A 27,950-nucleotide genomic window follows, 5' to 3' on the forward strand; every position below is an offset into this window, starting at 1 on the left:
GACAATGATGAGACAGCCTATAGGGAGGAGGTCAGTGACCTTGTCGTGTGGTGCCAGGACAACAACCTCTCCCTCAATGTGATCAAGACAAAGGAGATGATTGTGGACTACAGGAAAAGGAGCACCGAGCACGCCCCCATTTTCATCGACGGAGCAGGTTGAGAGCTTCAAGTTCCTTGGTGTCCACATCAACAACAAACTATCATGGTCCAAGCACACCAAGACAATTGTGAAGAGGGCACAACAAAACCTATTCCCCCTCAGGGGACTGAAAAGATTTGGCATGGGTCCTCAGATCTTCAAAAAGTTATACAGCTGCACCATCGAGAGCATCCTGACTGAATGCATCACTGTCTCAAACATCTCAAGGATGATCAATGGAAACAAGATGCACCTGAACTCAATTTCGAGTGTCATAGCAAAGGGCCTGAATACTTATGTAAATGTGATATTTAATTTTTTCATGTTTAATACATTTGCAAAAATGTCTAAAAAACAGTTTTTGCTTTTTCATTATGGGGTATTGTGTGCAGATTGTTGAGTATTTGTTTTTATTTAATCAGCTTTAGAATATTGCTGTAATGTAACAAAATGTGGAAAAAGGAATGTGGTCTGAATACTTTCCGAAGGCACTGTACATAAACAAACAATCGAGTTACAAGAGATGTATCGCCACTCACTACCCTCAGAAGAGGTCAGGTTTGTACTGGCCTTCTGGCATTTCAGGCAAATGCCATACGGGCTGGTCCGTTTTTAGCCAAGCGGGCCTGTCAAACTTTATTTGTTCTTGTGCAAAATTATCATTAACTGGATAATAATGGTGGCCTCAAGGAAATAAATTGGCCAGTTTTGGGGCCTTGAGGAAGAATGGGCCGGGTTTTAGATTTTTGGTCCCAGTCCGCCCCTGGTTATGGATGAAGGTCTACATGGTTCTATGAATACAGGGACTGAAGGTCCAACAGTAGGAAAGCAATCATCATAGAAAATAATAGTACTGGTTCATTAGAAACGGAAATTCTTATTTTTCTCTGTCCCCCCCCCCCCCCCCCCCCCCCACAGACACAAACACAGACACAAACACAGACACAAGCACACTACAAATTGAGAAGAGCACAGGGTCAGCCGCAGTGTAGCATGCCAAGAGCTAGGTAGGCCCAGGACTCAAACCTTTGGGCTCCCATCATTGTGTATGCATGGGGTGAATGGGTTATATAAAATCAGCAAAAAAAAAAAAATCCTTTCGCTGTCAACTGTGTTTATTTTCAGCAAACTTAACATGTGTAAATATTTCTATGAACATAAGATTCAACAACTGAGACATAAACTGAACAAGTTCCACAGACATGTGACAAACATAAATGGAATAATGTGTCCCTGAACAAAGGGGGTCAAAATCAAAAGTAACAGTAAGTATCTGGTGTGGCCACCAGCTGCATTAAGTACTGCAGTGCATATCCTCCTCATGGACTGCACCAGATTTGCCAGTTCTTGCTGTGGGATGTTACCCCACTCTTTCACCAAGGCACCTGCAAGTTCCCGGACATTTCTGGGGGGAATGGCCCTAGCCCTCCCCCTCTGATCCAAGAGGTCCCAGACATACTCAATGGGATTGAGATCCGGGCTCTTCGCTGGCCATGGCAGAACACTTACATTCCTTTCTTGCAGGAAATCACGCACAGAACGAGCAGTATGGTTGGTGGCATTGTCATGCTGCATGGTCATGTCAGGATGAGCCTGCAGGAAGGGTACCACATGAGGGAGGAGGATGTCTTCCCTGTAACGCACAACGTTGAGATTGCTTGCAATGACAACAAGCTCAGTCCGATGATGCTGTGACACACCGCCCCAGACCATGATGGACCCTCCACCTCCAAATCGATCCCTCTCCAGAGTACAGGCCTCGGTGTAACGCTCATTCCTTCGAAGATAAACGCGAATCCGACCATCACCCCTGGTGAGACAAAACCTTGACTCGTCAGTGAAGAGCCCTTTTTGCCAGTCCTGTCTGGTCCACTGCCGGTGAGTTTGTGCCCATAGGCGACATTTGTTGCCAGTGATGTCTGGTGAGGACCTGTCTTACAACAGGCCTACAAGCCCTCAGTCCAGCCTCTCTCAGCCTATTACGGACAGTCTGAGCACTGATGGAGGGATTGTGTGTTCCTGGTGTAACTCGGGCAGTTGTTGTTGCCATCCTGTACCTGTCCCGCAGGTGTGATATTCAGATGTACCGATCCTGTGCAGGTGTTGTTACATGTGTTCTGCCACTGCAAGGACGATCAGCTGTCCATCCTGTCTCCCTGTATCGCTGTCTTAGGTGTCTCACAGTACGAACATTGCAATTTATTGCCCTGGCCACATCTGCAGTCCTCATGCCTCCTTGCAGCATGCCTAAGGCACGTTCACACAGATGAGCAGGGACCTTGGGCATCTTTCTTTTGTTTTTCAGAGTCAGTAGAAAGACCTCTTTAGTGTCCTAAGTTTTCATAACTGTGACCTTAATTGCCTAAGCTGTTAGTGTCTTAATGACCGTTCCACAGGTGCATGTTCATTAATTGTTCATGGTTCATTGAACAAGCATGGGAAACAGTGTTTAAACCCTTTACTATGAAGATCTGATAAGTTATTTGGATTTGAACTAATTATTTTTGAAAGACAGGGTCCTGAAAAAGGGATGTTTATTTTTTTGCTGAGTTTTATACTGCAGTGTTGGAGACAACAACAACAACAGGAGAAATCTGTTTCTCCCATATCTTGAAGAGACATTTGATAAATATAATTTTTGTTTACCCTGACCAAATCTGGTAAGGTGTCTAATATCAAGCAAAAGATTGTAAGGCGGTGTGACTAGAACACACACACATACACTACCGTTCAAAAGTTTGGTGTCACTTAGACATTTCCTTGTTTTTGAAAGAAAACCAAATGTTTTGTCCATTAAAATAACATCAAATTGATCAGAAATACAGTGTAGACATGGTTAATGTTGTAAATGACTATTGTAGCTGTAAACGGCTGATTGTTAATGCAATATCTACATAGGCGTATTGAGGTCCATTATCAGCAACCATCACTCCTGTGTTCCAATGGCACGTTGGGTTAGCTAATCCAAGTGTATCATTTTAAAAGGCTAATTAATCATTAGAAAATCCTTTTGCAATTATGTTAGCACAGTTGAAAACTGTTGTTTTGATTAAAGAAGCAATAAAACTAGCCTTCTTTAGACTAGCATTTGTGGGTTCAATTACAGGATCAAAATGGCCAGAAACAAAGAACTTTCTTCTGAAAGTTGTCAGTCTATTCTTGTTCTGAGAAATGAAGGCTTTTCCATGCAAAAAATTGCCAAGAAACTGAAGATCTCGTACAACGCTGTGTACTACTCCCTTCACAGAACGGCGCAAACTGTCTCTAACCAGAATAGAAAGAGGAGTGGGAGGCCCCGGTGCACAACTGAGCAAGAGGACAAGTACATTGGAGTGTCTAGTTTGAGAAACAGACACTGCATAAAGCAGTGTTTCACAAACTCTGTCCTGGGGACCCCAAGGGGCGCACTTTCTTGTTTTTTTGACCTGCACTACACAGCTGATTCAAATGATCAAAGCTTAATGTTGAGTTCATTATTTTAATCAGCTGTGTGGTGCTAGGGTAAAAAAACAAACCGAGTTTGGGAAACACTGGCATAAAATGTGTTGAATAGTTGACTCAAAGAGAGAGAAAGACAATAGTTGAACAGATTTGAACAAAATAATATGTGCCGAAATAAAAGAGATGCAGCAGAGAAAGAGAGTGAGAGAGAGAGAGAGAGAGAGAGAGAGAGAGAGAGAGAGAGAGAGATATGTTTTATTGTATTTTTATCTTTCTTAGTTTACCTTTCAATTACCTTTCAATTCAATGCTATTTCTGTTAGCTTGCTTTCTATGGCTAACCAACAGGCCAACTCTTCCAAGTCAAGGTAAGCTTTCAATTTTATTAATGTATTGACATCGGGGCCACCGGTGTAACTGCTAAACTGCTTGCTGCACACTTTACTGCGTGATTGTACACATGGATTGGATTGTGGGTATACTAACACCAGAGATGTGCAGTATTCTGTTACATGTATTTGAAATACGTATTTGAATTACTTCTGAGTATTTGTTATGTTGTGTTACACTGGGCTAAACTACACTCCACTGTATTTTGTAACAAGATACTTTCGAAAGCTGTAATTTGTATTTTCGACATACAAATAAATTATTTATAGCATTTCACAGTTTTGTGGCCCCCTTTCACCCTACATTGGTCTCAAAAATCTGATGGCACTATGGTATGATAAGAGTTTCTACTAAATGTACTAAATGCATATGTACATGTAAAAATGAACAATTGCAAAGCATGCTGAGTATTACTCTACTCTACTCTGCCCCGAAAACAAGGGCAATGACAATACCCAGTGTGCTTTGCAATTGTTCATTTTCACATCCATTTACATTTTGGTAATTTAGCAGATGCTCTTATCCAGACTGACAGTGTATTCAACTAAGTTAGATAAACAGCAACATATCACAGTCATAGCAAGAAATTTCTGTAACCCTTCATGAGAATGTTGTTGCTGTTTGCAGGCCATTTGCAAATGTATTATTTGTGTTTTAAAATGCAAATTACATGTATTTTCAATTAAAAACAATACTTTGCAAAAGCATTTTAGATTTTATTTTGATCCTCTTTGGGGTATTTTGTAGTTCTATTTTGTAATTGTAATTTGTAATCTATGCCCGTCCCTGACTAAAGCGTTAGTTCTAGTTCATTGGCTATAAAGTGAATATGGTCACAACGATGTAGGTTGTGTAGTGGTTAGCGGTTATGATATGAAGGTTTAGCTTGGAGAGATTTATGCGCCTGGTCACAGACAGCTAGTTTGTTGTGCACTGAAGTCCACAAGCGAAGGGAAAAGGTGAGAGGAGGAGAGCACGTGGCTGCATTGAAGGTGAACCGTGTGTGCAGGTGATCAGCGGTGTATTCATTCCGCTGATTCTGTTGCAAAACATTTTTTAAACAGAGGCACATGAAACGAAACGGGACCTACCTGAATTTGTCCAATAGAAACTCTTGTTTAATGATTACACTCAGCTAGATGCAGGCAAGAGTATGCAAGGCGGTATTGAATGGGTCACTGTCTGTCACCTTCATTACTAAGTCAAGTTGTCTCTTGACCTGTGCACCTACGTTTTAAACTTTAATTCATAGGCTAGGTTGCAGAAACGTCATGATGGGTATAGGGAAAATATGAGTATCATGTAGTATTCTAAACCTATCGATGTTACATTGACCTGGGTGAATGGAAAATGAATGACAGTCATCCAAAATGCTGTAATATAAATAAGGCCTTGCTCATAAAAAAATCATCCTTCCTAACCTTTAACGGCACGAGCTGTCACTGACACACACACACACACACACACACACACACACACACACACACACACACACACACACACACACACACACACACACACACACACACACAGGGGTTAGTTTGGAGTTTGAGGTTTTGGCCCTTTGCTTTTGTCACTTCCGTATTCCCTATTCTGCACATCCTATTGGCACACAGCTCTGCCTATGACTGTTCCACTGCAGCTTTGGTACTGTCTGCGAGGAATAGGAACCGCCCCTCTCACCAAAGTGTGTTTAAGGCTTACTTTTCACAACAGAAGTACTATTATAAGAGGTATTTGGGCATATCCTGTGAACGAGAAACCTGCCTATCTTGAACTATATGTTACATGTGGTATTTAGTTAGTCACTGTGAAGTCAGCTTTTATTGTGACTGGAACGCTTGGTATTGGAGCAGAATACAGCCCATGAAGTCGGCATTTCCCATTGATGTAAACAAACCCCTTACACACTACACCACAGTAAATATGCAATGTGAGTCATTGGATCTATAAAATGATACAAGGTATAACTTGTTTGACATGGTTTAGAGACAATGAATTGCTTAATCCAATTAGCCATACATTCAAAATATTAGGCTCAGATTTTTCGTTAGGAGTCAAGAAACAGGCCACATTTCTCAAAATCTATGACAGGATTTTGTCAATTTGAACTGGGGAAGTAAACCACAACCTCGATGATAGCTATTGAATCACATAAGATTACATTTTGTTTACCTTAGTTAATCGCATGTATGTATATGCGTCAGCTCAATAAATATTGGGTCTGAAACAGAAAAGAAACAACTGCCCAAAACTCAAATTTTGTTCTAAAAGTTATTCAGTCATTCATTTTGAAACGTTCTAAACGGATACTTTACGATGTATTTGCTGTGTTGAGATGTTTCTGTAAATCGAAATCAACTGAAGAAGGAGGATTATATTTTAAAGTGGGCCTTTAGAGTAGACTACTCTTTTTAAAGAGGATCTTTACAAAGCTGTTGCATTTCTTTCTAGGATCAAATAAAATTCTCGAATGAAACAGCTATTGATTAAACTTACCCACATTTGAATTTTGAATCTATTCTCTCAAATCAGTGTCAAATCTTCTGGATTGTCCATTCCAAAAATATCACGAAAATTATAGGCCTATTGGTGTCTGCATTTTTCGTATCCTACTGCCAAAATATCTAGTCCTTAAGTGAAGTTATTTTAAAACAATTTTTGCCTCCTTGTAGCTTATTAAAAATACAGAAAGTTTCCGTACAATTAACAATTATCTGAAAGCGTTGACTGACCGTGCGGCTTTTGTGTATACTTTTAACAGAGGGTTGACATTCTCGTTTAGGTTTAGTGTACCTGCTGTAAACTTTATTGGTGGTATAAACGGAGCTAGCCGTTTCCGGAAACAGTGTTTCTCTTTTTATAGTGTGCAATGTCGACTCGTCCTGCTACACGGGTACACCCAGCCCAAACTGCTACACCCAGTATGCATGTACAAGATGCAACTTGCCTCAGTGTATGTATATAATTTATTTATATCTTAATCATAGCTGTGGAATTCAAAATATGATATATATTTATCATATATCATAGAGAGACTAAATGATTGCCTACTTTGTCTATGCTCAAAGACAGGATTCGACCGATTTGGGCATGAACTAGGCTATTACAACAGAAACATGGAAAATGTCGTAGGGCTAAAACATAGAATCAAATATTCAAACGGAATAGGCTAGTAGACCTACAAAACAAACATGTTTTTCTCCGATATCAAGGCGTATTATTTTGAATAGCGCTAGTAATTTAATTGAAGTGTCACAACATCTGGGCTTGATCTTCCCTCGTCGCTCATCTTAATTCTAACCTTTTTTAAATGACAGTATCCTAATAAAAGAGGTTTGGCGACACTGCTTTTGCTGAAATATATCTAGCCCTGTCGGATTTGCAGTTGTGCGATTTATTGCAACGTTCTGTCTAACTTTTTCTGTCTAACTTTTTAAATTCATCTTTAAAGCTTTCCACGCATATATTATGTGTGTTGTTGGTGGATGAAAGGCTTAAATCAAACTCTTGGTGAGGGAAATCTGTAACATTTAGACTGTTTTCAGTATTCCTGAGAATATAAAAAAAACGATAGGCTATTGTTTTCACACTACATAGGTCGTTGTCAAATAGCGTGGTTCCTTTCGAGGTATGAGGCCTATTGTTTCTCAACGTTGCTGACAATAACTGAAGGTGAACTGTTTCTATAACCACATATTTTCTCTACGTTTTTTTTTCAACCATATTATAATAGAAATGTCTGCATGACATGAATTATAGTGTCGTCACAGTGTCGTTTCTGTAAATATGAAGTATTGTAGGCCTGCTCATATCTTTGAAAACATAGAGGAATCGAAAGAATTGAACCTGAGCATACACATTCATTCTAGTAGGCCTATGTTCTTATTATATTGAAGATGATGATGATTGAGGGGAAAATGGACTCAAATGATCTCTATTCACCCAATGGGTGTGTGTGTGTGTGTGTGTGTGTGTGTGTGTGTGTGTGTGTGTGTGTGTGTGTGTGTGTGTGTGTGTGTGTGTGTGTGTGTGTGTGTGTGTGTTATTCATGGCCAACAGTCATATTGGTGGATCAATTGAGATATTGATAGATAAAGTAACATATGGGGGAAGGCTGTCATATCATTGCTTTCGTTTTGTTCTTTATAAAAACCTATATTTAGGCCTAGAGAATTGTATCCTCAAGAAGGAGAGAGACAAATTCTAGGGTGTGCAACACATTCCTAGTTGTTTAGGGGAGAAATTTACAGCTGAGTAATAAAAGTTTACGACTCAATCCATTCAGGGATTGGTTGCAGCGAGCCACGTGGCACACCCGCTCTGTGAACATGAACTTTATGCCTTTGTCTATTCCTCGGACCTCACGTAATATCAGCAGCTCTCTCAGCAGGGGCATAGAAATTACTTCGCCAATAGCGTATTTTCCTAGAGTATAGATTATACAATAGTTTAGCTTTTTGATATGGAACGCGTTTCGTCTAGGCTCCATCCCCTTCCCGACGTGCTCCTGCATGCTTCGCGGTCAGAAATGGCTTCACCACAGTCACCGTCTCTACCAGCCCCTGTCTAGAGCAACCCAACAGTTGCAGAAAGAGAGATAGAGAAAGATAAAGCAGCGGACTGTAAATTACGCGGTGTTTACCTAATTGTTAAATTCAGCTTTTTGCTCTTCCATCAATTGGCAGATTTGGGGACGTTTGCTACGCCCGGTGTAGCGGTGTAGAGGTCTATTCGTCAGCATACCTTTCCGATGGGCCAGCGAGTTTGCGTCACCGTCACTATAGACAACCGGGAGAACTCAGACGCGGGTAAGAAAGCGGTTCCTTCCGTGATCCTTCCTCACTGGCTTGACTGTTAATGAACTAAACCGTATCTATGAGAAGGGGGATTTGAGACGTTATGCCATACATGTTATATGGGGTCAGATATCCTAAGTGAGGGCAAATACATTGAATATGAATGCTATTGATCAAATCAAAGTTTATTTGTCTCGTGCGCCGAACACAACAGGTGTAGGTAGACCTTACAGTGAAAAGTTTGATTTTGTGTAGTTTGGGTGTTCGTGACCTGACCTGTAGGCTATTGTAACCTCCGTTATTTCTATAGGCCTATAGTAGGCTACCTCCAAACTTTGACAGTGCGCTGTTCAGAAAATCACTGACACACCATCGAGAATTAGATTGAATCATCAATTGTTCTAAGGTTGGGGGCGTGTTGATTTGTGCTAAACATGCTTCTACACCTGCATTGCTTGCTGTTTGGGGTTTTAGGCTGGGTTTCTGTACAGCACTTTGAGATATCAGCTGATGTACGAAGGGCTATATAAATAAATTTGATTTGATTTGATTTGATTTAATCTTTGTTTTCCATTCTTCCAGATTATTTATATATTACATTGAACCGTGTTTTGGGCCCTCCCCATTGGTCTAAATTACCTTTCTTCTATGATCTCTTCTAATTGCTGACTGCATATGTAATTATCTATAGGCAACATTAGTTGCAAAAAAAGATGGGTGAGAGTATATATATCTAATCAATGTGAAAAGTCAATGTTAGATCTTGTAGTATTATACTATGTTACACGCACGCACACACACACACAAACAAACACAATACTGTTGTTCACTGATACTAACAGTGCCCCCTTGTGCCCACCTCTTCCACAGCGGAGTTGAGAGGTTGTGTGGGGAGAGTGATGGGGTTTGGTGACCGTTGGTCGGTGGTTGGTAGTTATGCAGGCTATATGCCACATTAGTGCGGATACAGTTTAATACATAAATGACATATGCGGATAGAAAGATGTCTGAACATGTCATCGGGCTCCCGAGTGGCGCAGCATTCTAAGGCACTGCCAGAGGAGTCACTATAGACCCTGGTTCGATTCCAGGCTGTATCACAACCGGCCGTGATTGGGAGTCCCATAGGGCGGCGCACAATTGGCCCAGCGTCGTCCGGGTTAGGATACACCCTGGGGTAGGCCGTAATTGTGAACAAGAATGTGTTCTTAACTGACTTCAGTAGTTAAATAAAAATAGTCAGGTACGAAGCTTGGAACCTCGTCTGAAATATTTCAACTGTCACGTGTGGCATGGGAACCATGTTGAATGGATGTCTGTATTGTGAGATGGCTTAAACCTGTTATTTTCTCATACAATAATGAAAACAGCTGTACACAACAAATGTAAAAAAAATGAATTATATTTATTGGAGGAACACCAGCAACAGCAAACATGGTAAAAATCATAATACTAATATAACTAACTATAAATCATAATCACAATAATCATCATGATCATATTTCACAACAACAATAATTTGCACACATAGGGCAAGATCTTTAATTCAGAAATCCATGCTTAACTAGCCTAGAACTTGCGCGTCGATCGGATTGCTAAGGTTTATTTACGAGCTTTGTTACGCTTTATATACGATATTTTACGCATGAACGTCATCATTGTTGGATTCGCCAATAGTGTATACTGTGGTGAATGGGACGTAGGCCCTTTCCTGTACATGTTTTGTTAAATATGGCAGACACTTGTACATTCATTTACACAAAATGAACATTGAATGCATGTTTAGTGATGGCAAAGCTGTGAAAGTGTGTGTCTGTCTGTGGGGGGGGGGGGGGGGGGGGGTACATATTGTGTATTTAACTACATTTTTCACTATAAGTTAGGCTATAGCCTAAAGTAAAAACATTAGCTGGCAAAAATGCATATTTGATTTTTCCAAATCACTTCAGATATTGTGTGAGGCTAATTGAAATGAGACGAAGTAGATAGGCCTGTCGCAGGTGCGTTTGAGTCGTACTATCACCTTAATGAGATTTTGCTGCAGGTCATTGTGCGGGAACCTTTTTCCAATGGTTTCTTTTTGCACTTTGTCGCGTGGGGTACACCTTTTGCAGCTCTTCAGGTTATCCTTGAATGAGAGAGAAAGAGATCAGTAAAATGAAACACAGAAGTCATGTGCTGCCAATATGCGAAACATGTTTCCCCAATCCATCGTAACTAACGTTGCACTTCAAAACCTTCGTACAATAACGAGTGACCCAACTCAATCGTAAAAATCCTACAAATTTAGAATTTTCCAGATGTAAGTTTGCAGATACATAGGCCTCCACAAACACGCAAATTAAGAAGGAAATAAATGATGATTTTATGCTTTATTGATACACATGAAAATAATGGGCATACCAAATGCCTGCAGTGTATTTTTTCCTGGGGTTTTGAAACTTGCAATAGGACCAAGCGCTGTTCATTCAAACTTTTTAATGACTAATAAACATTGCTATTGAATCATAAATCAATTTTACAAGAAGATATTTGCTTATTAACATGATTTACGATGTGTTGTTTTTTTGTTGGTCTCCTTAAAACAGCCTAGTCTCTGATTAGCGTAGTGCGTAACAGGAATGCAGCATAGCGCCTAGACCTAATTTGTAAATTGGCCGGAAAAGGTGAACATCATATTATAAAAGTTTGTTCAGAGCCAGCAATACGTATGAATTCCTCATGGTCAAGTAAGAGAAAGCTGATAACAGAAAACATTGCTTCCCGGCCCACATGATCGACACATGTTCATCTCTGCTTCAAATTGTTAAACGTGGCAAACTGAACAGTGTAGGCTAATGTAGCCTAGATATTATGTGTTAGCCTATGTTGTTACAGCTTCAGATGTACACTAATTATAATTCAACCCAGTGCAGTGATAGGCTACCATTATTAGGCCTAATTTGATTGTTCTGGAATTTCTACAACTCCTGATAATAATAATAATAATAATATATCGTGTTTGGTCAAAAATAGTATTATTGGTAGTAGTAGTAGCAGTAGTAGTAGTAGTCGTAGTAGTAGTATTATAGTTAGCTACACGCATAGGGGTAGTCATAAAGTGCAACAGTGCAGATGTTCTTCTTCAAAGAAATAAAAGAATTACGGGCCAAACGGCCTCTTTCCTCTCTGCTTCAAAAGCTGAGATGAGTCCACGTCATTTGTCTTGAGGGCTGCCAAAACACTTAATGCCTACAGCTCTTTCTCCCAGCTCACATCACTATACCGCATACCAACAGCTCTTGTGAATTATGCAATGGAACTACCACAAACTCCATGATATGAAAGTACAAATAATCATAGTGGCTTTATAAACAACCATGTCGAATAAGGGATAAAACTAAGATGTTGTAGCCTACAGAGAGGTATAAAACGTGAAATACCAAAGAGAGCACATAGCGTACAGTCAAATAGTCACTGTGGTTCGCTCTCAGTCATCCCATCCGTCACAGTTGACAACACGTTGAAGTACGTGATGGTGATACGTTATGAATATTGCTGATTTCAGAAGCGCGCTCGGCTATATGGTTCTCATCAAGTGCTAGAAACCCATACTTATTTTTGGCTTAGTTGAGTGTCGGAGGAGAATCGTAATTCTATTCGCAGAATGGGGATACAATTTCTGTAGGCTGGTGAAATGCAATGTTGTGAGCATAAGGAAAGCATCTTCACTACATAGAACATTTCAAGTGAAGGATATAGGCACGGGCCTATATACCTAGTTTCTGAGAGTTATGACGCACTTTCTACTGACTTAAATGTTGTCAAATGGTTAACACCATAACACACATGTAATAATGTTTACAATGAGGCCTACAGATTTTTGGAGGGTTTTCCTATTTGGTTTTCCTATTTGCGTCATTTTTGTCAGTCTGCGGATGTAAACATATGGCGGTTAATCCAGTGGGAAGCCTTTATTGCACAACAGACCTCGTCTTTCTTTCCGTTCTAGCTTTTATTGCCTGTTTTAGAACCGACAACAGAAGCAAAGCAAAATAGACCTACTATGTGCAAGTTAAAGATTAGTTTTATTGTAGACTGCATAGGCCTACGCGTAGACATCCCCTTGTCAAATACATACGTATGTCCTACATTTGTGGTTTCAATAATGTGAATTATGTCATTGTTTTCAATACTAGACGTCGTTACTATAGATTATTGAGAAAGAAAAAATCAGATCTTTAGCTAATATCGTTCTCTAACCAACGTGTTGTTATCGAATAGCTTGACGGTTGTTTGAACAATCAAATGAATCAATCTGAATGGATTTACATGCAGCTGTGTGTTAAAGCTGAAGATAGTGGTAAAAGGGTTTGCAGTAGGCTATTGTTGACTGAGTTTTTCCACGCATGGAGAACAAAATAATTCAATGTGGAATATTCATTTTTGGAATAACAGTTTTGTCGGGTTTGTACCTCAAATTGAGTAGCCTACCTTATAGAAAGGAGCCCACTTTTTTTATCCAGGTTGCCATTCATTGATAAATTACTCTTGTCAGTCATTTTAGACAATAGGATTCCTTATCGTTTCCACAGCTGACTCACGCACGAGCATATGTCCCAGGCCCCCATAACACACAATTATAGATCTATAGCTAAAGCACTGGGCTATTTCAAAATATCCACCTCTGTGTACGATGTACAGCATACCGTCGACACTAAAATTCCATTACTACCATTAATCGATGTAATCATTTTGTGAAGCCAACTCACATAACTTATATTTAACACAATTTGGCACTAAACAAATACCTAACTCTACATTTCTAAGATGTGATTGTATCCGTAAAGATATCGCCTACCATCTCAATAACAGTGCTTTGTGGATACATATCCTCTGACGTAGCCTGATCAATTCTCTACTCACGGTTGATTGCTGGGTTTTCAGGAAAAGTGTTCTGAACGGTTACCACTTAGGCTAGTAACTTCAAATACAATTAAACACTATTCTCTTTTTTTTTACATTGTTATTCTTCTTGCGTTTACAATCCAACGCATTCGTTTCAGAGGCTCAGGATGTATCGTTATGTAGGCTATACACAGAGTTATTTGTTGGTGAGCTGAGAAACTTCACTTGGTTTTATTGCCCTTCACAGAAGAGACCCTAAACGCATTCTTATCACCACCGCCCTTCCCCCTAGCAATCGGAATTACCCGTTAAGAGCCGAGGCACGATAATTACCTTCAAGTCATGTAATGCTAATTCATACACGATGTAAAACATGGAAAGAATGTGAAAAATTCTTGCCCAGCAAAAACACAAGAACCAACAGAGCACGCGAGCTTTATGAGAGCGCTACCACTACATAAACATCTGATTTGGATACAACCTACACTGAATATGTACACAGCGGCGAGGACAAACGATACATTATCTTACATATTACATTGTACTCTTTATTGGCTTTCACAATTTTCAAATATGTGCGTGCGAACTACATTGTCCTTGTGTGTAAGTGTGTTACACACACACACGTGCACTCACACGCACACACACACACGCCATGCCACATAAGCAGGTAAAACATATGTAGAGGTATCAATTTATTTATCCCATTTATAAACTTACATTAAAAAAAACTAAAATGCCAATTCAGTGACGGGATTATTCTGTTTCTGGACAGCAGTTTGATATTGCAGACATATACACGTCGCTTATATATTTATATTGTCTTGTTTTCTTGCTCAGTGTGGAATGTCCAACTAACTTAATGCATGCGTTGCTATGCCCCACTAACTTAATGCATTCGTTTTCTGGTTGCATTTTTAGAGCTATAGCTGGTTAGCTAAAAGCTACAGTTTCCTTGCTCTCAATTGGTGGAGAATGGTCAGCTGACATTGTCATATTGCCTCTCTCTGGAGCTAAGCGATCAGCTATAACACTCGGGTTTGTGAGTCTTACCGGAGATTGGAAATTAATAATATTGAAACCTCAAGCAACCGTCTATTTATACAAGCAGCGAAAGGGTGAAAGGAAGGTTTTGCAAAGGTGTGTGAGCAGCCAGCAACATATCCAGAATAAGGGAAAGGGAAAGGGGGAGCTACTGAGAGGGGAAAGTGGAGAAAAAAAGACTGATTAAGAAGTGCGGAGAGTTGAAGAAGAAGGGTTGCAGGCAAGGTATGAATTCGTATTTCGCAAACCCGTCACTCTCCTGCCATTTATCCGGTGGTCAAGATGTTTTGCCAAGCGTGCCACTAAATTCCACCACTTATGACACAGTGAGACATTTTTCGTCGTATGGGGCTGCTGTGACCCAGAATCGGATATACGCAAATCCTTTCTATTCTCCCCAAGACAATGTTGTTTTTGGGCCGAGCCGAGCATCCTATGAGTATCATGGATCTAATGTGTTTCTTCAAGACAAGGATGGAGGTCTTGCCAGTTGCAGACAAACAACAAGCATGGGACTGAATGCACAAAACCACATTGCTCAGGAGTACAGTTTGGATCAAGCCAGAGGTGGATCGCAGGAGCAGAAAGCTAACGTCCAGATTTACCCGTGGATGCAGCGAATGAACTCTCACAGCGGTGAGTTTTACTACAACAAATAAATTAAGTAAATGAGCCAGTTTCACGATATATCTTAGCAACAGAGCATCTTCGTTTTTATGGCCCTATAAAACATCATTGTATCGTCTCGCCCTGTAGAAGGCCTATTTTCTGAGTGTGCGTAACTATTCCAACAGTTTCCCAAAATAACGATGATATATTTAACTATTATACATTTAGTTTAAACAATTTGCATAGGCTACGTATATTTTACAAACAGATATTGGACATGCAGATTAAGTCTCATGCATGGTTTGGAGAATCGTGTTTATTTTACTGCATGCCATATGCGTTTCTACCCTGACCAGAGATAGGCTATTTTCTACATGAATTGCTCCCATCACATTGTCAGTACCTTTGTCATGATGTCTAATCTAGATTATGGTAATTGCATCAATTTATGTCAGAACAATTCACAGAATGGCTTGACATGGAAATGTAATCCAGTACATTATGATTTATTTTCTCTGCACAGGAGTTGGGTATGGGTCAGACAGACGCAGAGGACGCCAGATATACTCCCGTTACCAAACACTGGAACTAGAGAAGGAGTTCCATTTCAACCGCTATCTAACCAGACGTAGACGTATCGAAATAGCAAACGCCCTTTGTTTGACAGAACGTCAGATCAAAATTTGGTTCCAGAATCGTCGCATGAAATGGAAGAAAGAGAGCAGCCTGACGTCGACGGTGACGGGAAGTGAATCGACAGGGGCCACGGCGGAGAAGGAACGAGACGGCGTGGAAGAGGAGAAAGAGGAGGAAAAGAAAGAGAAAGAATGAAAGACATTTTAAAACGAAATCATGAAACTCCACTAAACTACCTAGCCATTCAAAGACCACAAACTCCCCTGCATGATATTATTCTGCTATTTGTCCCTCTCTCTCACAAACTCGTAGCCTTCGCGCGCGTAAAAACATGCAATATTCTGCCTTTCGGATCATTTTAGGCTGGAAAAAGCATATAGTTAACTGATAGCTGTTTACTTCTGGTGGCATAATGTCCTTTGTCATAGTCATGCTATTTGTGTTGTGAAATGTGAAACATTCATCATTTCCCTCCAGAATTGCCCCATTTACACTGTAAAATATATCGTTCGGATTACTTCAGTCAATTCACATAGGTCAGTGTTGGGGATGGTTTACAAACACAATAGGGCATAAGCATTCCAAATGTGAAGGAAATGCTCAGGCATACTTATTTCGTTTGTGTTAATGTACTTGAATCTTTACATTCCCATGAATCCCATCGCAATATGACTCCTGCAAAATATCCTGAAAGCTCTCACGGGGTGAACTACACTACCTAAATTGTAGATATGCCTGTATATATTCTATGTATTCCCATATATACTCTGTGAGGGCTTTGTGTGCATTATGCTGCTTAAACGGATGTTCTCTTAACGTTGCACTTACCACTTTTTGGCATAATAACCGTTTATGGTTACCCAAGACTACCTAATAAAAAGGGAGAAATGATACAAGAGGAATCAATCACGTTGTTTAAGGTTGTGAATTTATGTTTTGTGTATCATTGAATAAAATGTTTTCAAAACAGTTCCGTCCGTGTGGTATGTAAATCCACAATAGACTAAGTGGACACCTGAGTGACTTTACGTCATATCAATATAATCCAGAGAAGACATACGGTCTTTTGCACAAGTTGTGTGTTTGATTGGTCATTCGTCAAGGTATCTCATGTATGAATAACCTGTTACTTGACATATTACGGTTTAAGAAAGCACCCGTATTGTTTTTAGTCATATAGCCTATCCAATTTCCAAATGAAGTTGCAACTGAAACCAATTTGGCATACCAAAATAACCGTGACCATAAGCCAGGAAAATATGATATTGTGCTATAAAAGCTGATAGCTGGTAAAACATTTAGGCTATCGGCTTTGGTGACTGTTTATTCTGCGCAATACATTTTCATATAGACACTTTGGGCACGTGGGCCTATATGGACTCCTGGGATGACTATAAAACTACATTTAAACCAAATTAAGACAAACCTAAATATAATAATGTCTCCTCGAATAGCAAACAGTTAATTTATTGTTATTATTATTATTACTATTACTATTATAGCCTACTATAGAGCATGTTACGTTTTTATTGCTTAACAATCACGTCATTGCTCGATCAGTGTTGCTCTTCATAGTGCCTCTATGGGGCACCCCGCACCCACCCTCAACAGAGGCTGGTATGCTATATGATGCAGCAAGGCATGGGCATTATGGAGGGGGCATAGATGAGATGACCGCCCTGGCCTGCCCTATATCAGACACCAGATGACGCTCTTGTCTTAGAGTCTCGCCCTTTTCCTCACAAAGACCCCACAAGGTCCCCAACAGCCCACAGCGCAAAGTTTACCGGACACGTTCCTCCTATTCATCAATATACCCCCGGGGTATCAAGCCAATGTATGACTGGCCAACATCAGCACGTGATCCTATTCAGATGCCCCATATTTGGGCAGTGCGCGTCGAATCAAGAAAAAAATACCATTCCCCCACCTATAAATCGTGCTTATTTTTTTTTTTAGGAAAGATACCCCTTGAACTTCCAAAGAGCTTCATAGGAAAAGCAATAACCAATAAAAACAACAATACAAGAGCCAAATATCTAGCCCAGGCTACTCCCAGATAAAATATTTAGGCTATAGGCTATTGCAGTTTTTACTTCATGTATCTCTTCTGCACCGTTTTTGTGTGTTTGTTTTTTCGTATAAGATGAGTTCCTATGTAGCAAATTCAATTTTTAAGCAGCAAACGCACGAGGCATCCTCCTGTAGCGCCATGAATAGTTTAGGCAGTTATGGCTCTCTCTCTGACTTCGATCAAGCTAATTATGCCTATAACGGAGGTCTTCGTGATTTCAACGGAACATTCACCTCCTCTGATGCCACTGTAAACTCTCTAAAACGAGAAGAGATGAACTCTAGCCTGCGAGGCAAAACGGACACTCAATCTCCAACACGACCACAGTCATACTCAGCCTTGAGCTCCCGGAACTCCGTGCAGAACTGCCTCAGTGACGGTATACTGAGCAAAGGGAATGAAATGCAAATGGAGGTGGTCGAAAACCCTAGAACTACGACCGAAGAAAGCGCGATCAAAGTCGAAACTATGCAACCTGTAAAACATCAAATCCATTCGAAGAAGCACCAAGACAATCAACAGCAACCGCAGATTTTTCCCTGGATGACAAAACTACACATGATCCACGGTAAACTTATTTGTAAAATGTATATAGCCTACTACTTCCCTCACTCACTCTCTCGCCTGCTATCCTGCTTTTGTCCATTCACAGTTTTTCCTCTTGAGTTTTATTGGCCAAACGCAGGAAATAATAAAACTGGCGGTCATAAATTTTGACAAAGGCATCTATTGCTCGTAAACCTGTTCTGTTACTGTGAAGAGATGATCTGCGGTTAGATTGATTGCTGCATAATTGGATAAGAGAAACAAACAATTGAAGAAAACGATGAACGAGTATTAATGTGAGTTCTGTTGGGCTGAAAGTACTTTTCGTTTCCAAACAGGTTATTTTAGTCTAAAATGAGAGTATAGGCTAGTTGAACTCTCGGGGGGAAACCAGTGTCCTGACCTCCGTGTGAACTTTTCACCCTGGAAAGCTCCAGATATAACTGCGGAAAGGCATTCATATTGCCATGTCCAACATCCACTAGCTGTCCATTGGGATTTAGCCACTAAATATTAGCACTGCATTTAGTGTGGTGTTAAAGACTTAAAGTATAGTTCTGCAAGTGTTCTTGTAACAATGATCTGTTTTTCCCTCAACTAGGGCAACAATTTATTTTGCCAAGAGGTATTTGAAATGAACAAGTGCCAGAATATAAAAGTTTTTGCTTTCAATGAAAAATAATTAGAATAAAATTGGTTGTCATCCCATAGATGTTATCCCTTGATTTCAATTCCATTATTTAGTAAAAAAAACAAACAACGAATTTAACCTGAATTTAAATCGTTTCACTTTTGGGGATTTAGTCACAAGGCCATTTTACCATTTGTTCATTATTTGAATGGTTTTGCATTCTGTAACTCACAGGAGTCTTCATTCTCAGGTCATCCAAACCGTTTGACCTCGAGCCATATTATTTTTTTTAAGTATAAGATGTATATCATGTTCGACAGCTCTGGATTTTTTACTTCAAATGTAGGCTAACACCTATTTGTTTTTCTCTAATGCCACTTCAGAATCATCTGACGGTAAACGCTCTCGAACCAGTTACACCCGCTACCAGACTCTGGAGTTGGAGAAAGAGTTCCATTTCAACCGTTACCTCGCCCGTCGCAGGCGTATTGAGATCGCCAATACCCTCTGTCTGAACGAGAGGCAAATTAAAATTTGGTTCCAGAATCGACGTATGAAGTGGAAGAAGGATTCGAAACTGAAATCAAAGGATTCAATATAAACATGGAGTTTATGACTGATCTGGAGACGAACAGCTAAAAGAAGTAGGGCCTAAGCCTACCCTAAATAGAGAGAGAGAGACCATGATTTGAAACGTGAAGGCCGTGTTCAGAATCAGACCCTATTATGTGTTATGGACTATTACATTATTTGCATATTTCGTGTTTGGCACTTTATATGTGGACTTGTATTCTTTGCTTAATGGTTGTACAACATTTAAGATTAAACATATATATATAATAATAAAGTAATGTGTTGTCTTAATGTAAAGATTGTGTCAGGACCTTTGGAAGAATTAGGGAGAGCTGTGGACTATAAGGCCACTCCCTCTTTCATGTTACATTCAAAAATGGAATAGACACCAAAAAACATTCTATAGCCTTAGCATTGAGATAATACTTATGATCATGTAAATGACTGATAAGCCTACTGAGGGGTACCAATGAGAACGAGGAGACTTTATCACGAAAATATTTGATTTTTCTAAATGTTTTAAAATTCATATTTGGCCAGAGTCTTACACACGAGTAAGAAAAACAGACGTTATAAACAGACGGTTGACTTTTTCAATAGCAAATAGATTGTCTACACGCATAGACCAGCAGGGTCAGGGATCTGCTTGTATTATGTCCAACCAAATATTTAAGAGTTTCGTGATGGTATTTGAGGACATCACCCATACCAATAGGCCTGAGATGTCCATGTCCATACCCTTCAACTGAAGAACCATCGACATGCGTTTCTCCAATTTCAGATTCTTACTGATTTTGTATCTTATTGTTCACTGTAATCAATGTCCAGAGTTGTCAACAGACATGGAAATGTGTTGTACATGTCGTCTCTTTATAGTCCCTATGTAATATCAAGACTTTGGATGATTCTTTAGAACTATAGAAGTACAAATATACCCTAACACTAACATTTTCCAAAACTGAGATATCAACAGTGTAGGCTACACTTTGGATTATCTAAATAGCTACAAGACCTATTGTATAATTCATGGTATGTTAAAGCTTGTGATTCAATCAAAACGCTTACAGGTGTTGAGAGACCTTTTGAATAAACTTCCCAAACCATATACCAGCACATTCGTGTCGCTTTTTTTTTTATCATTACATGTGTAGGCACACTTGGTATTGAAAAACAGATTCGAGTCCCCGCACCGTCTATTTCAATAATTTACAGTATCCCTGTCAGACAAACGCATGCACATAAAAGTTTAAGGTCCCAATAAAACGTTATTACTAGGTTTCCACCTTTCCACCACAGATAGGGAAATGGTCCCTGTTTTAACAGGATATAGAGGCACATAGCCAGCTGCTACTAAATTATCATGGGTTGAAATGCAGACTAACTTTCTTCTCTATAGAGGCTGACGACCTACATATGTTGATGTTTCTAGGGCATTCTGGATCAAATGTAAAAGCTATGGTTATGAAATGTAGGATCTTAATTTGAGCCTAGTTTGCTACCGCATGAAAATAGTCCTGCAGCAACAGGAAATGTGAATTATTATGTGGACTATAATGAATGGACATTTTTGTTCAAAGTGGAAAAATAATAAACGGTTGACTTAATGTCTTTATCTCTTGTGCTTTGAGTAGATATTCATTTAATCACGTGGGTCAAGATTGTAAACTATATTGGAGCTGCAGGCTGTGTATATAGACAAAACCATAAATTGAAACAAAACTATGCATTGACCTGAATTTGACCCACTGCTGGCCTAGTGACACGTGGAACTATAATTTTAACAATAGCTTAATTAAATGGCTTAACCAAAACAATCAGGTTAACAGGGACAACAATTGTTCAGATGCCATGTCCTGTCGCAAATATCGTCTCAAATGAAAAAAATATAATTTTCACTCACCTCGCAGACAGGTAGCCTTTTTACTACTAGGTCTATAAATGCAACAGAGCATGGGCTGCTTTCTCAATGGCACTGTCGGGCCTAACCGTGCTACGTTAGCCTATGTAGGGCTATCAAATACCCCTTTATGGTATCTCTTTCTTTTAGTATTTTAAAGTTTGGAAGGTTATTTATGCCAATTGCCTCTAGCGGGGCCTGTGAATGGTGCATACGGAGCACGTGGTGCCATTAAAGTGGGTTTTATGGCCTGGAAGAGCTGACAAACCCTCGATATATACACATCATATATAATCTTAACTGTCCGGAATCGCAGCTGCTGGCTCCTCTTATCCGAGGAAGAAAGGGCTGTGTGGCAGTTAGTGTGGATTACCTTGGCCCGGACTAGTCTGCCTGTAATGGTGGTGCTGTGCTCTCTCAGTCACAAATGGATCCTTAAACGCTCCAGTAAGTTTACAATATTTGTACTTTCCAGCATGTTGTGTCAAACTATAGCGTTTCGTTTGTATTTGGTGCTGTGGTTGGGTTTGCTTGATGTTTCCCGACGCAACGGGATTTGTTTTAAAATGGTTGTGATATTCATCCCTTGTAATTTGTACACTCAATCGTTATTTTATATATCTGACTCTGTTTGCTGTTTGTTGGTCCTTAGAGGCTAAATGTATTCCAATATATTACAAACGTGTGTCATCCATGCATGTTCCCCTTACCACTGGCAAAATGAAGCTATGGGAGTAGAGTTTGAAAGAGAGATCTGTTCCAGCTTCACTTGAGTGTGTTCTACTTATGCTACTCTTATTCATTAGGCATGCACCTTTATACAGAACGGAGTATATACTTCTTTAGATAAAGGCCAACTCCACTTTGCTGCACAATGGTCAGATGCTTTATGCTATAATATGTTACATAGTTGTCAGACTCTGTAGGTGTGTGTGTGTGTGTGTGTGTGCGTGTGTGCGCGCGTGCGTGCGTGCGTGCGTGTGTGTGTGTGTGTTGATGTCAAAAGCCTATACATAGGCAACAGCTGCTATCCAAACCATTGCAGTCAGGTTCCAGAGCTTGGTCATGTGCATAAATAACTCGTTGCTACTTGAATAAATATAACAACCCGCCTTGCAGGTTTGGCTTGGTTGGGATAGGGAAGGAGGTACTGCTGAAGCAATCATACTGATGACTCAGAGACTGAAGAGTGTGTCATCATCGTCCCTGCTCAATGCTTCATCTGTCTTTAATATCTTTGCAGGGCAGCCCAGTTGATGCCTGTGACGTTAGAAGTTCAGTGGATAAACATCATCCATCCCTTAATCAATGCATGTTTGTGATTTTATGTTTGTTTTTGTAGTTGATGAATGGATTAGGTAGTGAAAGGTGTTGGAAACGTTTCTGAAGCCAAACTGGATGTAGCAGAGCAACAAGTTTAGTCCCAATTGTAATATTGTGTCCATCACTATTTACTTGGGAAAGTTGTGTGGTTGATATTGGTAAGATCCTCTGCTGCCTTGAGTTTTTCATGTTCGTGTGACCTGCCAATGAACTCTGGGCCCCATGTTGTAGCTTGTAATTATGGCCCAGAGTATTTCCTGGTCAGTTCACAGATAGGTCAAGGAGGAACTCTGGGCCCTGATGATGCAGTGAGTTGATGGGTTCATGTTGAGTATTTTCCCAATAATTCCTGTTAGATGAAGAGAGGGGAAGTCAATAGGGGGTGCTATTTAACATGCTCCACCTCCATATTAAAGAGGGGATTCACCTGCATTATATTCATTGGAATGGAGTTAAGTTCTTCACTGTTCTTAAACTCAGTTATTCTTTACTGTTCCGGTTCCGGTTGACTGTATTCCATCTATGGTATCACAGTGATTGGCAACTACTCATCCAATAAGAAAACCACTGTCAAGTTGAGATAATATAAGAGTTGTGAGGCATTGAGAACGTGCCTCATTTTTTTTTTCGAGGAACCCACCTCCAGAAAACAACAAATATGTCTCGATGAACAGAAAACTATATTATGATTTTGTATTTGTTTGCGTACTTAACTTAATGGTTTGTTATATTGTAATATTTTCACATTACATGAGTCTCACTTTATGAAATTAATTTGTTTCATTATGAGATTGAATTAAACACAATTGAGCATGCAGGCCTATGCCATTAATTGGATTTCTTAGTGTGTTCATTTCAGTGCCAAAAACTGCCCAATGTAAGACAGATGCGAAACAGAAAAAAAACGGACCCTTTTTCAACAAAGGGTCCGAATTCCAGTTGTAGAGATTGCAAGTTTTATGATGTACAGTCAAATTCGTTTCTGCTTCAGGCTTGAATATACCCAATACGGTGACAAAATCTTCATTTTGACAATTTAACATTAATCAGCATGGTCTGAATCGAAGTCGAGGGATTTCTATAAATATAACTTTTGCCCAAGGAAATGCCAAATGTATAAATCCAGTTTAACGACCCCAAACCGACCTGTCCTTAATGTCTCTCCTCGGCCCCAATTCTAGAAGATCACACACTTGTTATAGCTTTTTCTGGGACACCTCACCTCAATTAGAAATTAACTGGAAGGAGGGGGATGTGAGAGAAGGGGTTGGGAGGATAAAGTGGCAATGGAGAGAAAAGGATACAACAAGCAATGCAAAGTCAAGAACACTAACATTGTTGTTATTAATGGGGAAAGTTGTAGCCTAAGCCTATGTGGCTTAGGCCACATATATATTGGACATTTCAGGGAGATTTCAGAGAGAAGAGAAATTGTCGTTAGAAAAAGGGGACATATGACTTCATTGGTATCGATTGCTTTTCTATGACATAAAAATATTGTAATTCACAGTATTTTAGCCTTTTCAAACCTGCTAATTTATTAGATAAGTCCCTCTTTTTTTATTGCGACAAAAGATCATTTCTAAACGAAAATGTCCATTGTGTTTTTTAGTTATGAAATTTGAAAATACAATACAAAATACTATCTTGACCGTCCGTGTTGTTTTTCAGGACATCATACACTTTTTTTGGGCAGTTATTAAAACCATTCCGAATAATTTGGGATGAAATAATATCTATACTTTTACAGGTTTTTTATTTAGCTAGGCAAGCCAGTTAAGACCAAATTCTTACTTACAATGACGGCCTACCCCGGTCAAACACTAACGACGCTGGGCCAATTGTGCGCTACCCAATGGGACTCATCACGGCCGGTTGTGGAATCGAACCAGGGTCTGTAGTGACGCCTCTAGCGCTGAAATGCAGTGCCTTAGACCACCGCGCCAATCGGGAGTTTGAACTCTAGTATCTCATCCCGCTCATTATCTTGTTTTTTTATATATATTTTATTTTGCAGACAACGAAATGAGGACCGATACAGAATGAAGGGGATATGTACAGTATCGGTAAGTTGTTTATTATTTTTGCACAAACAATAGGCTACCTGCCCCATTCGGTCCCTTCCTGCAGAGCTAACAGAGAGGGCAGTGTTCCCTGATAATAGCAAAGCCAGTGAAATGCACTGGGCGAGATGATTTTAGGAAAAAGATGCTATTTGCTTTCATGCTAAGAAATTCGTTTTAACTAGGCCTATGTACACAAATTCCATTCTACAACAATTACTCGTTATTACACTATATAAACATCACAAAGATTATTTCACACATGTTGGGTTCTAATTTTCTGAAAGATATCTATTTATAACACTCATTCAGTGAAATAACAACGAATCTCATGTTATCCTACTATCAATGTTGTAGCCTACAGAATTTGTGTTGCATGCATATCGTGTGTTACAGATATACACTATAAAAAGGGTTATTATGAATTTGACAGTAGTTTACAGGCATCTAGGTGGAAAGTACAATGCTGTATGTAATATTACAGCACACCTACTGTAATATAAACAAAGTATCAAAGCAAGTACTGTGTAAGGACACACAGTACATTACCGTAAATGTACCGTAGTATACTGTAAAAAAGAAAATGCTACCGTAATCGAAATGAATGACTGAAAGAATGAGTGAATGGATGAATTAAATTAATTGAGGGGAGGAGATCGTATTTCACAGTATTTTACTGTAATTACAAGGGATTGGTACAAGCAGGTTGGCTGCTAAGTAAAGTGTTTACACGTTATAGTAAGACTAATTCATATTTGGGTTTTTATATTACGTACACTTCTAGAGGCCTTAACAACGGTTTCTAAACTGGCAGCAACTGCATGGAAAACCGGATCAAAATGACATGGCAAAATGCTCAACCATTTGAGGTTTAAGACTGACTGCCTCTGGGGCCCTATAACCACATTGGAGTTCAATTGGTACCGCATTCTCACTCATGGGTGCAACCAATATGGCCTCTTACAATGCACGCCTCAAAATATGTAAATGAGACAGAAACTACATTACCATGCAACCACACTAGTGGTCAAAGGGTTTTTAGTGCTCCAAAGATACGGTATGGCATACTGTATTCTGTGGTGTGGAATTAGAGTGCTATTCGAAATACAGCAATTCTTTCCCCACCTACAACATTTTCCCACAATGCACCATAATTGACAGTATGCTGCAGTAAAACGTTTCAGAATATATTACTGTTGATAATAGCCACAATTACAGTATCATTTACAGTTTTCTGTTACAGTGTGCGGCCTATGTTTGTGAAAGAGAACATGCTGCAAGGTGTTCATGTGACGGAAAAGAAAGGTTCACCATTTTTCCCATGAACAAATGAAACATCAAATGAGTTTGCCTTAGGGCCTCATTTTTCTGTAGTTCTACATTATAACTAGTTATTGAACTAGGGGAGAGATCTGAAATCCATTTGTGGGGAGAAAGAATTCATTGCTTTTCGCCCATCAATAATCCTTGGCAGTGAACTATTGGAAGTCAAACGTGAGGGGTGAAACGCAGGTCAGGCTGTCTAACGAATATTAAAAAGCGTCCACAACACTGGAGCTGGGGTGAGATGGGACCTGGGGGCGTGCACGGGCCTGTGAAGGCGGGGGCGGGTGGTAGGGGTAGTGCGAAAACTCTAATTATAAACTGAGTGGGTCGAACCCTAAATGCTGATTGGCTGAAAGCTGGTAAATCAGACCGTATACCATGGGTATGGCAAAACATGTATTTTTACTGCTCTAATTGTGTTGGTAAGCAGTTTATAATAGCAATAAGGCTCTTCGGGGGTTTGTGATATGTGTCAAAGCACTCTGCGTTGCGTCGTACATTATAATGATTATATTATTGCTGTTAGATGAGCAAGAAAGTGTGTATGTTTTCTTCTTCTCTTGTCTATCATAAATGGTTACCTATTCTATTCCATTCCATTCAATGTATGATATTATATTATATCTATAACATGATCTTGTTCACAAGTCATCTGAACATGTTCATCTTTTAATTGTGCATCAATAAAAACGTGAAGATTAAATTGGCGTTTTCCAGGCTATTCGGTTGAATATACCTTTTCACCATTTTAGTAGACTATTAGATTCTTGAAACAGGTCACACTCACACCATGCACGATACATTTTTCATCTCCGTCTTCTCATTAACTTCTAGGATGGCAGCCAGAGAGGTTACCGAGCGGTCAGTATGGTAATAGCGAGGCAGGCGAGCACAAGAAATCGTTGGGGACAATAGAAACTTATTTTTCATCTGTGCTGTCACGCCGGCGCTTTGCAGGCTACCCACCGTGCACCGTGTTTGTGGCTGAATATTCATAGTTTAGAGGAGCGACTAACCTCAAAGGCAGACTACTCTTTTCGCGCGCGCGCGCGTGTGTGTGTGTGTGTGTGTGTGTGTGTGTGTGTGGGAGAGAGAGAGAGAGAGAGAGAGAGAGAGAGAGAGAGAGAGAGAGAGAGAGAGAGAGAGAGAGAGAGAGAGAGAGAGAGAGAGAGAGAGAGAGAGAGAGAGAGAGAAAAAAAATAGCTACTGCAGATATTTTATTGACAGATTTTCACCTAACAGAATTCTGGCAGTTCGATTTTTTCTTTTCATGCTACAATGGAAAATACTCATTAGTTGTCTATATGTACCCTGTAGAACCGAATTTGTGTTAATATATTACAATCGCAAGTACGTCTCTACAGGAATACATGGGCTACTGAAATCCCACGTCTGTCAAGATAATCGTCTGCTTCAACTGTCGCTTCTATTCAGTAGGTTATGGCTGCGTTGTATCACGTGTTAGCATGAATAATAGGGCACGAATAGCCATAAATCTCAGAAGAAGTCTGTGCAAAACATGTGTCTAACTTACTTTCTAACAATCTAAGATTGTCTAGAAGAAGCCCAGG

The 27,950-nt window shown here is 39.8% G+C and overlaps 3 protein-coding genes across 6 annotated transcripts in view; all 3 read left to right on the forward strand.

Annotated features, from left to right (window-relative positions):
• Nucleotides 1-8,320: 8,320 nt before the first annotated feature.
• Nucleotides 8,321-27,950, forward strand: part of LOC139368434 (homeobox protein Hox-C3a-like) — a 43,516-nt gene continuing 23,886 nt past the window's right edge. Inside the window, exons 1-2 of one of the 4 annotated variants that reach the window (XM_071107324.1) lie at nt 8,321-8,608; nt 25,008-25,056. The gene's annotated coding sequence lies outside the window, so the exon portion shown is untranslated. Of the gene's footprint in view, nt 8,783-21,993; nt 22,115-25,007; nt 25,057-27,950 lie in introns of those variants that run through there. The other 3 variants (XM_071107323.1, XM_071107325.1, XM_071107322.1) reach the window with 3 other exon arrangements.
• On the forward strand, nt 14,791-16,866 carry LOC139367601 (homeobox protein Hox-C6a-like). The gene is made up of 2 exons (XM_071105862.1): nt 14,791-15,337; nt 15,834-16,866. The coding sequence occupies exons 1-2, from the start codon at nt 14,929-14,931 to the stop codon at nt 16,139-16,141; spliced, it is 717 nt and encodes a 238-aa protein (XP_070961963.1). The 5' UTR covers nt 14,791-14,928; the 3' UTR covers nt 16,142-16,866.
• On the forward strand, nt 17,942-20,883 carry LOC139368438 (homeobox protein Hox-C5a-like). Its single transcript, XM_071107329.1, has 2 exons — nt 17,942-18,588; nt 19,581-20,883. Exons 1-2 carry the CDS (start codon nt 18,093-18,095, stop codon nt 19,796-19,798), a joined length of 714 nt encoding a protein of 237 aa, XP_070963430.1. The 5' UTR covers nt 17,942-18,092; the 3' UTR covers nt 19,799-20,883.

This window comes from Oncorhynchus clarkii, chromosome 16, assembly GCF_045791955.1.
Source record: "Oncorhynchus clarkii lewisi isolate Uvic-CL-2024 chromosome 16, UVic_Ocla_1.0, whole genome shotgun sequence".
Classification (NCBI taxonomy): Eukaryota; Metazoa; Chordata; class Actinopteri; order Salmoniformes; family Salmonidae; genus Oncorhynchus; species Oncorhynchus clarkii.

Coding starts and splice junctions, on each gene's coding strand:
- LOC139367601 (XM_071105862.1), top strand. CDS start 14,929: ATGAATTCGTATTTCGCAAACCCGTCACTCTCCTGCCATTTATCCGGT. Junction 15,338..15,833: donor GCGAATGAACTCTCACAGCG/GTGAGTTTTACT, acceptor TTCTCTGCACAG/GAGTTGGGTATGGGTCAGAC.
- LOC139368438 (XM_071107329.1), top strand. CDS start 18,093: ATGAGTTCCTATGTAGCAAATTCAATTTTTAAGCAGCAAACGCACGAG. Junction 18,589..19,580: donor AAAACTACACATGATCCACG/GTAAACTTATTT, acceptor ATGCCACTTCAG/AATCATCTGACGGTAAACGC.